Here is a 13,673-nt window from a genome sequence, read left to right on the forward strand (position 1 = left end):
AGCGGTTCTCTACTGAATTTTATTCCTTATTTAGAAGTCTTGTTTAGTGGATTGGGATGCCCAAGTATCGAAAAGTGAGAGAACCGGCCCCACACCCGAAAATTTGCTTATAGCGTTCCTCTCGATCATTAGGCTTTCCAAAACAGAAAATTTTACTTTTATATATGAAAGTTGATCTTAAGCCCAGATAGTTGTTGAAAGATGCGAAATCTGGGGCGACAAAAATTGATGCGAAATCTTGGGCGAAAAATTTGGCGGGAAATATTGGTACGCACAAATTGGCGGGAACTTTTAGGTGGGAAAATGATACATCAACGCACAATGCAACTTGAATAAAGATACAAAGCTACACTCCAGCTTAAATAAGGATACAAACATATAACTAAAATTAAGATACAAAGCTACACTATAACTGATATTAAGATACAAAGCTACACTACAACTAAAATTAATATACATAAATCTAGTGGTCCTGAGTTCACTCGTGGCCATTTTTCAGCCTTATCACCATGTTCTTCCGCTGCCTTTGCCTGAGTAGCTTTTTCTCTCTTCTGCAGCATCTCCACCTCACGGAGCACCTTCAACTTCACCTCCTCCTACGCATGTCTCTTCCACTAGTAATCAAGACACTCATGTTGCTCCTCACGATGCTTCTTCAGACATCTCTCTCACGCTGCTTTGGCCTTTTCAGTTGCCTTCTCTGCTGCCTCCTCTTCCATGAAATCAGACCACGCACTACGATGCCTATCATGAATCTCTTTGGTACCCTACTCAGGCTGCTCCATGTCAATTCAGTGGTACCACATGCAGAGTGGCGGAGGAGACTGCAAAAACGTAAGAATATTACTTCAAACACAAATGAAACGAACAATGTGTCTATTCTACTTGCTTACAACATATCAGAGGCCTAGGGTAGGCCGAGCTTGCGGGTGCATCGTGATCATAGTTGGCACACCTGAAAAAAATCATGCCAAACATAACAGAGAAATCTTTGAACTCCTTCACCTTCGCAAGATCGCCGCAACGAAAACGCCTGCTCGAATCCCATGGGGGCAAGGTTGCATCCTTCTTCCTCCTCGGCCTACGGTCCTGGTCCGAGTAAGGCACACTCATGGCAGCAAAGAGATGCGATAGAATAACAAAGAAAAAATGGAGAGAAACAATGGTACTTCGAAAGTATTTAGAGGTTGGTCTTTTATAGAGATATGACGCGAAAAATTGGTGGCAAATGGTGGTGGGAAAGAGGTTGGCGGGAAAGGGTTCGCGCGAGGAGGGATGTAGCGTGGGAATGGACTCGGGTAAGGGTAGCCGGATGGCAGGAATCGGGTGTGCGTAGTCTCATGGCCACTAGTAGGGTTATAGTGGCCCGACAACCTTCAGTCGGGCCATTGTTCCCCGATTCCTTCCCTGTCTACTCTGCGCAGCCCCTGGCCCACCACTAGCCCACGAAATCTAGAGTAATCGACATACCGTTCCTCGACAACTACCTACCGGGAAACAGTTGGAAGACAGTGTATTATTCTTGTAGTTTGGTGAAAATGAGTATTATTTTTGGAAATAAAGAAAAAATGTATCATTAAAAAAATCGTCATATGCTCCCTCTACTATTTTTTTTTGAAGTGTTATGTTTTTTGAAAACAATTATACATGTGCATCTCCACAATATATGGGCATTCGTCAAGTTTCGCGTTTTGTGGTCTACCTAAAAAGGAGAAAAATTATCTTCTGAGAAAATCTTATTTGTAGCACCAAATTTTATATTTTTTATGCATTCCGCACGATAAGTCGATTTTTCATGAAACGACTTTGTGGACGCTAGCACATGAACATGTACGTGTTTTTTGATTCAATTTTTTTGATATTTCGAAAATATGTCTAAGATGCTTTTCAAAATAAAGAGAGCATATGCTCCCACGTGCCAAAAACACCACTCCCACAAATACCGTTAAACCGAACTAAGATGTTGTGTAATGAGTTCTAATAATGTTTGCCTGCAGTTTTTATCTATTTGAGGGTTACGTTTGCCTGCGCATGGGCCTCATGAAGTATTCTATTAGGGGACCTGGATGACAAGTTAGAGCCCGAAAGGCTACAACGAGCACAAACTCTGTGCTCTATGGATAAAACCCAACATAGTCCAGCCCAAGAATATGGTGATTCACTGGATCAGCCTGGACCAGGTCTTCGACCTCAATTCACAATCCATAATTTCTCCACAAATAGGGATGGCACCCGCAGGGTATGGGTATGGGTAGAGCCATCCCATACCCGTACCCTTCACCTTCAATCTTACCCGTCACCCGTACCCATACCCGTGAACGGGTACAAGTTTTTCCCATACCCGTCACCCGGCAGGGTAAATGGGTACCCGCGGGTAAAAAATACCCGCACTTACAACGTATAAAGTTGTTCAAAAATATATGAAATGAGGTAAAGCGATCCTAAATAGTGGTCTAATCCTCACTAACCTACCAGCGATTTTCAGATCAGGAAGCGTGAGGTTCAACCAAGCAATGTGAAGGCGCACTTAGGGGAAAATTAAGTAGTTCAAAACATTACGGCTGCCCACTTGTCAAATTTATATGGGTAAATGGGTACACGGGTATGGGTTGTACAATCCCATACCGTACCCGCTCTACCCGATGGGTATGATATTTTCCTGTTTACAAACCCATGGGTAATATTTTGTCCCATACCCGTATTCCTATTGGGTTTTTACCCGCGGGTACGCGGGTCATGGGTACCCATTGCCATCCCTATCCACAAAGCACATGATATGGCACCAGTAGGTGTCTAAAGCTAAAACTAGTGCAGTGGCTTAAAACATTGTTAAAGCCATATAAAAATGTTATAAAAGAGCATAATTTAGCCTTTTAGGCCATGCAAACAGAGGAGGTCAGCTAATTAATTCGACGGATCCTCAAAACTTGTCACTTCCTGAACTCTTTTGGTCCCAGGTGCCGCCTCTTAATTTTATATTGCTGTAAGAGCATCTCCAGTCGCATCCTCCAAACGACGTCTGACAAAAGCGTCGGATTGGTCATTTGGAGGATGTTCAGACCAAATTTGCGTTTGGAGGAGGTCCTTTTCCTAGCCACGTCCCCCAAACGCAACCTCCAAATAAAAAGCAAGTGTAAAAGTCGTGTCCGGCGTCCCTGATAGAGCCTCTCACAGGGGATGAGTTAGGGACGCCGGATAATATTTAGGGCACGTCCGGACCGAAGCGGCCTTTGGGGCACGTGACTGGGATGTTTTTTTAGCCCGCGTCCCCCAAATCCCTTTGGAGGACGCTTTGAGGGACGCGGCTGGAGATGCTCTAAGAAGCTAAAAAATATGTGGGTGTTGTTTTATTTGTAATATTAAATTGACTTTGCAAGGCATATAATATCCCCCTTTTTCTGTTTTGATAAGGAAGAATGCACATTACGTCCTAGAGTGTTTGTTGTGTCACAAAATTCCCTCGCTTGTGTTACTATTGTAATATTGACGGAAGTCCAAATATACCCTCTATGAAAAAGAAAATGTTGGGTACATGGCTTATCTAGAATGTGCCAAACTTTAAAAAACCCCAATTAGCCATGATTAGTACACACATGTACTACCATTTTAGAGCAAGTTTAATAGTATAGCCAGCTGCTGGCTATAAGCCATGTGCCATGTCATTTGTAGCTAACATAGAGCCAACATGTATAATAGTGAGCTATAATCATGTACTACTTTATCAGTGGATGGCCCATATTTCACTCTCACAAAGTGCCTAGAAGCACGTGCTAGAGCTGGCTCTTGCATGAGAGTCCACTCCTTTTCTCTCTCATCCTCTCTCTCCTCCAACTAAGCATAAATATATTATTTTAACCCTTATAGCCAGCTGACTAGGAATTATTATACTTGCTCTTAGTTTTGTTTTGCCAAGATATCCTTTGTGAAAAGTACACGGTGATGAAAGAACCACATGAAAATGATTAGTACACACATTAATAGCTAAAGAAACATTTGTATTTTTAGAGGGGGTGCCATGGCATCCCCACTGGACACTCCACTAGGCACATGTGGAGCAGCACAATTGTGCCATATTATCGCAATTTTTTCTCCGAAAAACTTGTGTGGCAACATGCATGTGCCACGTACGTTTATATGGCACCAACACCACAAATTATGTTGCTTGTTTGGATTTTGTTACCAGATCCATCTGTATATATATGTTACATGGCATGAACCTGCAAAATTTCAGCCAAAATGCCTAAAAGCTAGAAACTTCAGTTTTCCAAACACATAAAAATAGAATATCATAACAGACACATGTAAGTTTTCCCAAAAAATAATATAAAAACAATACATTCACACATACAGGTTTTACAAGATGTGCTACATAATGCTATATAGGACTCAGTGTATTATATAATTCTTTGCCACCATCTGATTTCCATGTGACCCAATTTGATCCAGTTTCCATCCAATTACGGATTGTTCTACTTTTACCTGATAATACATGATGCTGGTTACCGACGTGACAATGAAAACCACGTTATTACTTACCTATACCATGAGCATTTGATTAGAATTTAGTAGTTTTAAATAGCCGGCTATAGGATATAGCTGCGACTTGTGAAAAAGGCTATAGCCAGGCTATAGCGGGCTATAGCCACCTTTTAGCACGTGGACGCATTTAGCCGCACCTTGCTTGAAAGGCTATAGCCGGGCTATAGCGGGGCTATAGCCGGCTATTTAAAACTATGCTAAAACGACCTAGAACTGACCAGACCCCACCTTTGGTCGTTTGCAAAGGGAACACGTTATAGTTTGAAAATCTTTAAAGGTACAGTGCAGCTTTGTCTGTTCGTGAAAGTTTGAACTTGCTCTCTTATCTTTTTAGGCACCTTGCTCTCCTGTCTCCTAACCACCTTCTGTGAGAAGCTAGTTAGTTAGCTTTTGGAACAGACTAATGCCCTCAACATTCACTTCATTGTTGGTCATCACTAGTAGAATACATACATAATTCATGCCACCATGACAGGCGTAGAAGGGAATGAAAATGATATCATTGGTCAAACAAACTTAGTCCTCAAAGTATAGTTGATTACTAATTATCGCTATAAATTAATATATGAAAATGACTAGAGCTAGAAACGGTAGAAAAATGCTAAAGGGTGTGAAACGATAATTTTACCGTGTAGTACCATACTGATAAAAAACAGCCAACAAAGAATTGAAGACTTCACCACGCAGAAACCCTTAATTGAGTGGAAATATCTTCTCTCCTAAATTTATTTATCTCATTTCTTGAGAAGGCCATATATACATGCAACATGCATGATGCATTCTTCTCTTTCGAGTAATCTTTTCATTTCGACAGCTGGAGAGATCAACATAAAGACACAATTGGTTCAACTTTACTACCAAAAGCAATCCAGAGCTAGACATAAACATATATCAACTACATCAAGCATAGCTCTCGCCGAACAATAGACCTCTGATCAAGTGATCATCAATCATAGGATTCTTCCCAAAAGCTTCTTATTATAAGCATTGTGGTTACAGTCTGCAAGCACATTACGCGCACCGATGTGATGCCACTGAACTAGAGATAGAGAACATTGGTTCTTCAGTTTTCTGCATCTCTAGAAGGGGCCAAACGGTGCAATTCTTTCTGAAAAAAGTGGTGAAAACTGTGTAGGCGTGTGCATTCATGCAACTTTCACTTTGCAATTACATTACTGGGTGCTTTTGGCATAATCCTTCTTTTTTGACTCGAAAATGCTTCACGTACGATAAAATGGTTCCGATTTCTGTACGAGCAGACTCAGGAGGGACTTCCTGTGGCCCGTCCCACCTGCTGACAGATGCTGATATGAGTCTGATCGTACCAGCTCCTTACGGACACATGTGCCATAATGCAAGTAAAACTAATGTGGGAGAGGGACTTTGGTCTATTTTTGTTATGTACTTGTTAGGCACCTAATTGGCCTATGTTTGTTGCGTGTACTTGTTAGGCACCGGTCGGATATGGTAATGAACATCTGGGTTAGTTTATAGGAGTGCTGTTTTTCTCTTTAAACAGCTTGTTAATTGGTATGCGGGATGGGATTACGCGTAAGGGAAGTGACCGAGGGAGCAATTTATTCAATGCAAGCTTTAGTTGGTGTACTTAAGTTGTTAAGGAAGGACGGTCAATTATGTCTATTGTAGCATGTACCCATCACTTTACTTCTGGAGACGCATAACCAGCTAGTCCTATGATACGTGCATTTGTCATGATAGGAAACTCAACCATGAAATTTCCTGATCTTGGGCCCTATTGTACCAGCTAATTCCAAGTTCAATCATATCTTCTCGGTTCCTATGAGATGACAGAACACATAGATATTGCTAAGTCGGCAAGCAAGATTTAGGAAGCAAAAAACAACCAAGGGAAATAAGACAAAAAACATGCATGTAACAATCAGCTGAAAGTCGATCAGTAGGGGATCTAATCCATTTTTTACTGGCTTGAGAGTACTTCCAGTATATAGCTAAGATGGGCAAGCAGCAAGTAAACGGCCGCAATCAAGCTAGTAGGCAAGTGCATGCAAACACTGCTTGGAAATCAAGCAGCAGCTATAGCTAGCTGTCCTGCAAGTTGTGTGCGTGCGATTGGTTACAACGCACGCGGTGATCGACCACGCACCGCATATGTAGACCAAATCTCGGACGAACGCTAATTAAGTACTATATAAAATTGGGCCTGAAATGACCAAACGTATTAGTGACTCTCAGATGCCGGCTTATCGCCATAAAACTTATTCTCATCTGAACAGTCCCTCCCTTATCTGAATTACATCATCATCCCAGGAAAAGGAGGAAAAGGAAATTGTTCTACGTTAAAAACGCACTGCATGCTAGCTAGAAACGCCAAAATACTACTTGGCCGCAATTATTATCTTATAATAAGGTCATTTCAAATCCATGCAGAGTGGATTGTTCGTTGCTCCATTACCTTCTCTGTTCAGACTTTCAGGCCTTCAGGTTTCTGAGAACAGCAAAGCTGGCTAGCAAAGCCTGACGAAAGAATCAATCCTTCAGTGTTTGGTTTCACCGTGTGTTGCGTACGTCGTCAGTCTGGAGAATCTTCTGGTAGCAGGTTGAGACGCACATTGCACGCGCACGTTCACCGCCGTCGGATCGTGGCGCCTGACAACCCGGAAAAATCCTGTCCGTCCGGGTGAGACCCCCCATCCCCTATAAATCGTGGAAGGCTGGCTGTCCTTTGAACTTGAGAGCAAGAGAGCAGCAACTTCACGAGAAGCTTCCCACGCAGCAGCCTAGAGCTAGGTTCAGAAGCTAGCTAGGAAGAAAGCCTAGAGAATCAATGGGAGGGAGCCAGTCATGCTTCGGCGGCGGTAGCCGGGACTACGACGAGTACGAGCAGCCGTGGCGGTCGGCGAGGAAGGTGAGGCCGAGCGACGAGGACGGGCTGTGGTACGTCGGCGAGCGGGACGTCGACAGGAAGGCCACGGAGTTCATCGCCAGGTTCCACGCCTCCGCTAGCTACGTGGAGGCTTGAGCTTGAGCGCGCGGCCGGAAACCAAATATCTGTTCAATCTTTGCTCTGTCGATCTCGTCGTACTGCTTCCGCAAGTGATCTTGTCTCGGGCTAATCCACTTGGTTCATTCGACATTGATTTGTAATCTTGCTGCTCTCTTCAGTTAATTTTATTAGCTAGTAGTCTAGTCCCATGCATGGCTTTCTACATTAATCTCTGAAGTTATAATGTAATTAAGGTTGTGTTCAGTAAATATGTATTCCATAAATAAGAGCAACAGCCGGAGGCATGAGCTTATAATCCGGTCTTTGAAATTGATATGCAAGCTCAAGTCCCCTAAAAAAAAGGGTATGCATGCGCAAGTGTGGACTTGCTATTCCCTCGACCTGCTAAATCTCGTTCTAAGACTAGCCACAATGGAAATATAATACTAGGTAATATCATGTATGTCATGTTGATAAAAATCTGATATGGCACAACAATTAATGAGGAGAGATGTGATAATGGTATCATAGGTAGATACTACTATATAATAGCAGTAAAATTAGAAAAATGGATGGCAAATAAATCATGTACACAATTTTGCATTGAGATTCTATAAAAAAAATGATGGAACTATGATACTACTTTATGATATTATGCATTAAAGGATGGTATCTTAAACTAGTATCATATGCATGATACGAGTGTATTATACTCTCGGTGTGACTAGTCTAAAGATAAAGATTTGGCATAAGTCACAGTTTGTTAAGTTTGATCGAGTTTACGGAAAATGTGCTGATACCTACAAAAAAAAAGTACAACTTATGATAAATGTGTTAAAGTAAATTGATGTTTTAAGTATTGTAATAGTTTTCATGGCATTCACTGTGCCAGCGAGAGGGTTATAGTAACTTAAACTGGATATTTTGATACTGATGAGATTAAGGCCACTAGCGGATATGTATTTGCACTTAGTGGTGGTGCTGTTTCTTGGAAATCTTGCACGCAGACTATCTTAATGAATAATGAGGTCAACAGTGGAAGCGGAACTCACAACACTAGAAACGGCCAGTCTTGAAGCAGTGTGGTTTCGTGAACTCTTGATAAATTTACATGTGGTTGGGAAACCAATACCCGTTATTCCAGTGAAATGTAATAATAAAATTGTGATCATCAAAGTTAACAAGTTAAAATCTGTCAGAAAAATGAGAAACTTTAGAGTTATTGCGTTAGATTATATCTATACATCTACAAACTTTGCATACCCCTTCAGAAATGGTCTATCACATGTGATAGAAAATGCATCAAAGAAGATGGATATGAGACCCACCATATAAGTTCTCCATGGTGATAACCACTCTATGTGGTTGTGGATCCCGTGAATTATAATTGGGAGGCAAGCTAAGTGAGAGGAAGGCATTCTTACTCTTTGTACGATACCACTCCATGAAGATGCAATACTTTCCTAATCTGCACTTTAGGCTGATGCAATACTTTCCTAATCTGCACTTTAGGCTGTTGCATCTTCATGGAGTGCAGATTAGGCTGATTTTATCTTACTATGTTATAAATGGCTTATTTAAGCACAAATGATGTCCTGCAAAACATCCGTTAAAGAACGCTCTATATGAGTTTGGCTGTTAAACCTCACAACTATGAGAGTTAGGTGCTCTCAAATAAACCCATGAAAGACCACGAAGTATGACTATAAGCTCCACCTACAGGGTGGCCAGGTGGCCATGCGACAGCCAATGTCGATCAAGGGTTTATGTGAAACTAGATTCGCAGACAACTTGCACTTCATAGCTTAGTCCACTATTCAAGTAGCAATCTAGTGTGGCATAGGAGTCTAGGTGAAAATTCAACTTAACATTCTTCACTATAGTGCAAGTATATAAAAAATGTTTTGTAACCAAATGAAAACTGTATATGGCTCTGGGATCTGGTGGGGGATTGTTGGAAACTTTTTTAAATATAGACTCAGCCCATATAATATAGTCCACGGTAAAATTCAAAATGGCCAATTAACCCATTCATGCATGGCAATGGGTGGGACAAAATTTAGACCTACCTTCCTAGTTTAGAGAGATTTAGACATAAGAGCATCTCCAGCAGAGACGCTATAACGCGCTCGCACTAAATTAACTGCTAATTTAGGGGTTTTCAAAAAAAAAACTGCTAGTTTAGGGCGCGGAAGACCGCGTCGGCTGCTCCAGCGGAGGCGGGAAAATCCCGAGCGCTCTAAAAGCTTTGGCGCGGGGGAGAAAGAGGTGCCACGCGCGATAAATTTGGGGCGCAACTGAGCGCACGCTCTATAAGTGAAGCACGTGTGCTGCCAACCACCACTGCTTCAGTGCGCCATTTCCTCTTCCTCGCCACGCGCCGCCCACCGCTTCCCCTCGCCGCACCGCCCGCGCCATGCCTCCGTGCGCGAACCAAATGGGCTTCACCGGCATGCGCTTCCGCCCAAGCGGAAGGTTCTACGCGGAGATCCCCGCCGTCAGCGAGCGCATCGTCCTCGGGACATTTGACACGGCGGAGCTCGCCGCGCACGCGTACGATGCCGCCGCGTGGCGGCTTGGGAACCCGGCCACCACCTTCAACTTTCATGACTAACGTACCCTCACGGAAGCGGAGTTCATGACCAGCGTTTCCACGAACCTCGTCAGGGCTGACCAGCGCCGTCTCGACATAGTAGAGGTGGACGAATGCGCCATGGAAGCGTGACGCCAAGCCTTCCCGCAGGACGTTCTGGACGAGGAGGCCTTCTTCGCGCAGAAGAGGGCCGAACGTGAGGCGGAGATGGAGGTGCAGAAGGCGGCGAAGATGGAGCTCCGCTAGAAGAAGGCGTCCATCGCGTCGCAGAGGCAGTGGCCCTGCACGATCAGCGACAACAACGAGCACTGGCTGGATGAATTCCTGACCACGTCGTCGGCGTCATCTGCCTCCGAAGAATATGCCAATTTCTAGATCAGCGTCGCGAAAATAAAAAAGTTTAGTTTTCCTAGTTTATTTCCTGCACTATTTTATCTTCTGCACTAGACTTTTATGGTAAATGTAATCTGTAATAAAAATGTTTTATGCCAAATTATGTTTAGTGTGCTGGATTTTAGTGCGCCTGCTGGGGGGTGATTTTTCTACTTTGGTGCGCCTATGTTTTGCGCATCCGATAGAGGAAAACCTATCTTCGTGCGCTGCAAAGCGATTTTAGGGCGTTGAACTTTAGTGCCTCCGCTGGAGATGCTCTAAGGGGCCTGCTCCACTTGTGGTATGAGCATGAAAAGAGAGATCATACACACGCTCCTACTCATCATCCTCCTTTGTCGCATGCCTCGTCACGACGCGCGCGCCGCGGTTTGCGGGAATTCCTCGAGCCAAAACTTTTCTCTTTTTTTCCATGCATGAATGGTTGCGGAAGCAGAAACGTTTTGTTGTAATGGACGAAAATTGTTGCCTAGCTATTCAGTTCATCTTCCGTCTCTCTGGTTCATCTCCAGTAGCATGTCCGCCTCCTCCTATGTACCTATAAAAGAGCGGTCGCTCCTTTTTAGAAATACACACAAACACATAGCCTCCTAGTTTTAGAGATTTGAGTAGAAGAAGATCTTCATCGTGGCATCTTGCGGCGTGCACTACGAGTTAGAGTAAACCCCGTCTCTTGTGATCTTGTATGGGAGAGCGGCAATAAAGTTTTCGAGAAGCGCTCTGCGCGACTACTGTCTTCATCGCCATCACGAACTTGGATGAGTTCTTCCCCGACAAGGACTTCTTTCTGGACATCAGCAGTATCTATGATGACATGGACAACAACGCCGACAACGTGAAGGGGTCTTATTCCGTAGTCCCATATGTTATTTATTTCTCCTACTTGAGATCATGATGCAATTTCTAGTTCTACTATCTTATCTAAAATTCATAATATCGCACTATATGTTAGATGGCATTTCTAGTTTATTTTCATTAATTCTAGATATTTTTTATGCAGAAAATTTCTTATATTTACAATATATATTAATACTTCATTATGCCTCTAAATGTGCCATTTTTGAAGAATTAGAAAAACAAGTCTAGACACCTTTTCTCTGAAACTAAAGTATTGCCAAAGGATGTGTAAAATACTATGATTTCATAATACTTATGTTTTACAAATACTTTGTTGCCAAAATAGGACGATAATACTAGCTAGTCAACTAGAAATTCAATTCAGCTACTGTTGCCTGCCGAAACCCACCGGCGAGCAGCGACGAGCAACACGAAGAGCCGGGAGGCTCCCAGGACTGCTGGTGGGCCCTAGTCCCTCGGGCGACGGCCCGCAAAACTCCGGCACACGTCCTGCCTATTGCGAGGGCGTGCCACCTGACCTATACCTGGTCAGCAAGGTGATGGATTGCTTCAATTAGTTTCCTGCATGGCAGACACGTAAACATTAAATCCGAGCCTCGATCGGCTCTCAGGTTACCCTGTGAATCGGCTCAAAGAGCCGATTGACCCATGGTTCACGTTGGATCTACGATAACATGGGGATCCTGCTTTATCAATACCAAGTTAAATCGATCTACGACAGTTTAGGGTTTTCACCGCATAACTGGAACATCCTACACGTAGTTAAGTCTGGCAGACACGTAAGATGACAGAAAACTAGTCCTAGAAGAGGCCTAAAAACCAACACAGAGTCGATTCCCGGAACAACTCCTCTTGGATTGGCAAACCATACCTTACGCACTACTGGATCGTTCAACCCGTTTGCAAGGCCTGACCATGCGGATATCAAACTAATCCTTGGAGAACAAGGAACAACCATAACAGATCGAACCTACTAAATAAAGATTAAGAAAGATGCTGCCCTTACACCTAAGATAGGTGCAAAGGCAGCTAGATATTTTAGGGCATCATAACTAAGTAAACATATCAGAAAAGCATTGATGTTAGCCCCAAAACATCTATGATAATGGTATTGCTCGCCATAAAAAAGGCTTCAGTACAAGCAATACAAAACAACGAATAAACTGATACATGTCGCTTACCCGGAACAAACCCTCGAAACAAGGGGTGGCAATGCGCCTAGATTATGTTTGTTGTGAACGTGATTATCCTCCTTTCTCAATAACCCTAGGTACATATTTATAGTCCGTAGACTTTCTATCTTTGGAATAAACCTAGTTGTGTACGACTAAACTCTATCTCTTAATTCTAAACTGAAACGTGACCTACCATAATGTACAGATACACGGGCAATCTAGCCCAAACTCCCGCACGAGGCCGATTCAAAGACACTTTATGTGCATGTCCTCTAAGCCCATCTCAATCACGGCCCATCTTCTGATTTGGCTAAAATCTGGTGATAACACATGCCCCCCTGGTTTTGGCAATAATAATTCCAAAGCCACTCTGTTTTCCTTCATCGGGTTACGCGTTGCAGAGCAGAACCGCTACAGTGCCCTTCCATCATGATGCCTTGCCTTCTCAACTTCTCCATACTGCACGATTTGACAGTTTTGGCACCGCATCCTCGAAACTGCCACAGCATTGAATCATCTTTCACTATATCCCCTTTATTTAACCTCATCCGAGCAGTTCGCCTCTTCATTCTCCTGTACCGCATTAGCAATCGAAAAACCCCTCCTCTGCAACCATGGACTCCTCCTCTGCCTCTTCGGGTCTCTCCTTCCAATCCTCCTCCTCCAGCGAGCCGACGCCGGAGTACGACCCGATAGCGGCGTACGAGGCCCGCGCCCCACTTTGGTGGGACGAGGTGGATTGGGACTTCGCCGTCGGGTCAGAGGATGACGAATCCTTGACTGACGGGGAGGATAACCTCCAGTTCCTCGTGGACGGGGAGTTGGAGGAAGAGAGCGATGACGACGCCTTCTCCTGGGGCGAGGACCTCTCCTCCGACGGAGAGGATGAAGCGGAGGATGACACCTCCTCCGATGACTACCCGCCGGCGAAGCGCTTCCGCGCCGGGTCGGAAGACGACGACGACGACGACGACGATGAAGAAGAAGCCCCTGCCGGCGGCTCCAGCAGCAGCAACGAAGACATCGCCGGCAGCAGCGCCGATAGCGGCGACGACGGCGACGACGAGGGCAGTGACGGCCCCTAGATTAGGGACTACTAGAATAGGGCTAGTAGTAGTGCATTAGGCAGCAGATCCTCCTTTTGTGAGCAATC

At 43.9% G+C, this 13,673-nt stretch overlaps 1 protein-coding gene across 1 annotated transcript; it reads left to right on the forward strand.

The window, feature by feature from the left end:
* The first annotated feature begins 7,270 nt into the window (after window positions 1-7,270).
* LOC127311368 (uncharacterized) lies at window positions 7,271-7,797 on the forward strand. Its single transcript, XM_051341792.2, has one exon. The coding sequence runs from the start codon at window positions 7,346-7,348 to the stop codon at window positions 7,538-7,540; it is 195 nt and encodes a 64-aa protein (XP_051197752.1). The 5' UTR covers window positions 7,271-7,345; the 3' UTR covers window positions 7,541-7,797.
* The last annotated feature ends 5,876 nt before the right edge of the window (window positions 7,798-13,673 follow it).

The sequence above is a fragment of the Lolium perenne genome, chromosome 7, assembly GCF_019359855.2.
Source record: "Lolium perenne isolate Kyuss_39 chromosome 7, Kyuss_2.0, whole genome shotgun sequence".
Lineage (NCBI taxonomy): Eukaryota > Viridiplantae > Streptophyta > Magnoliopsida > Poales > Poaceae > Lolium > Lolium perenne.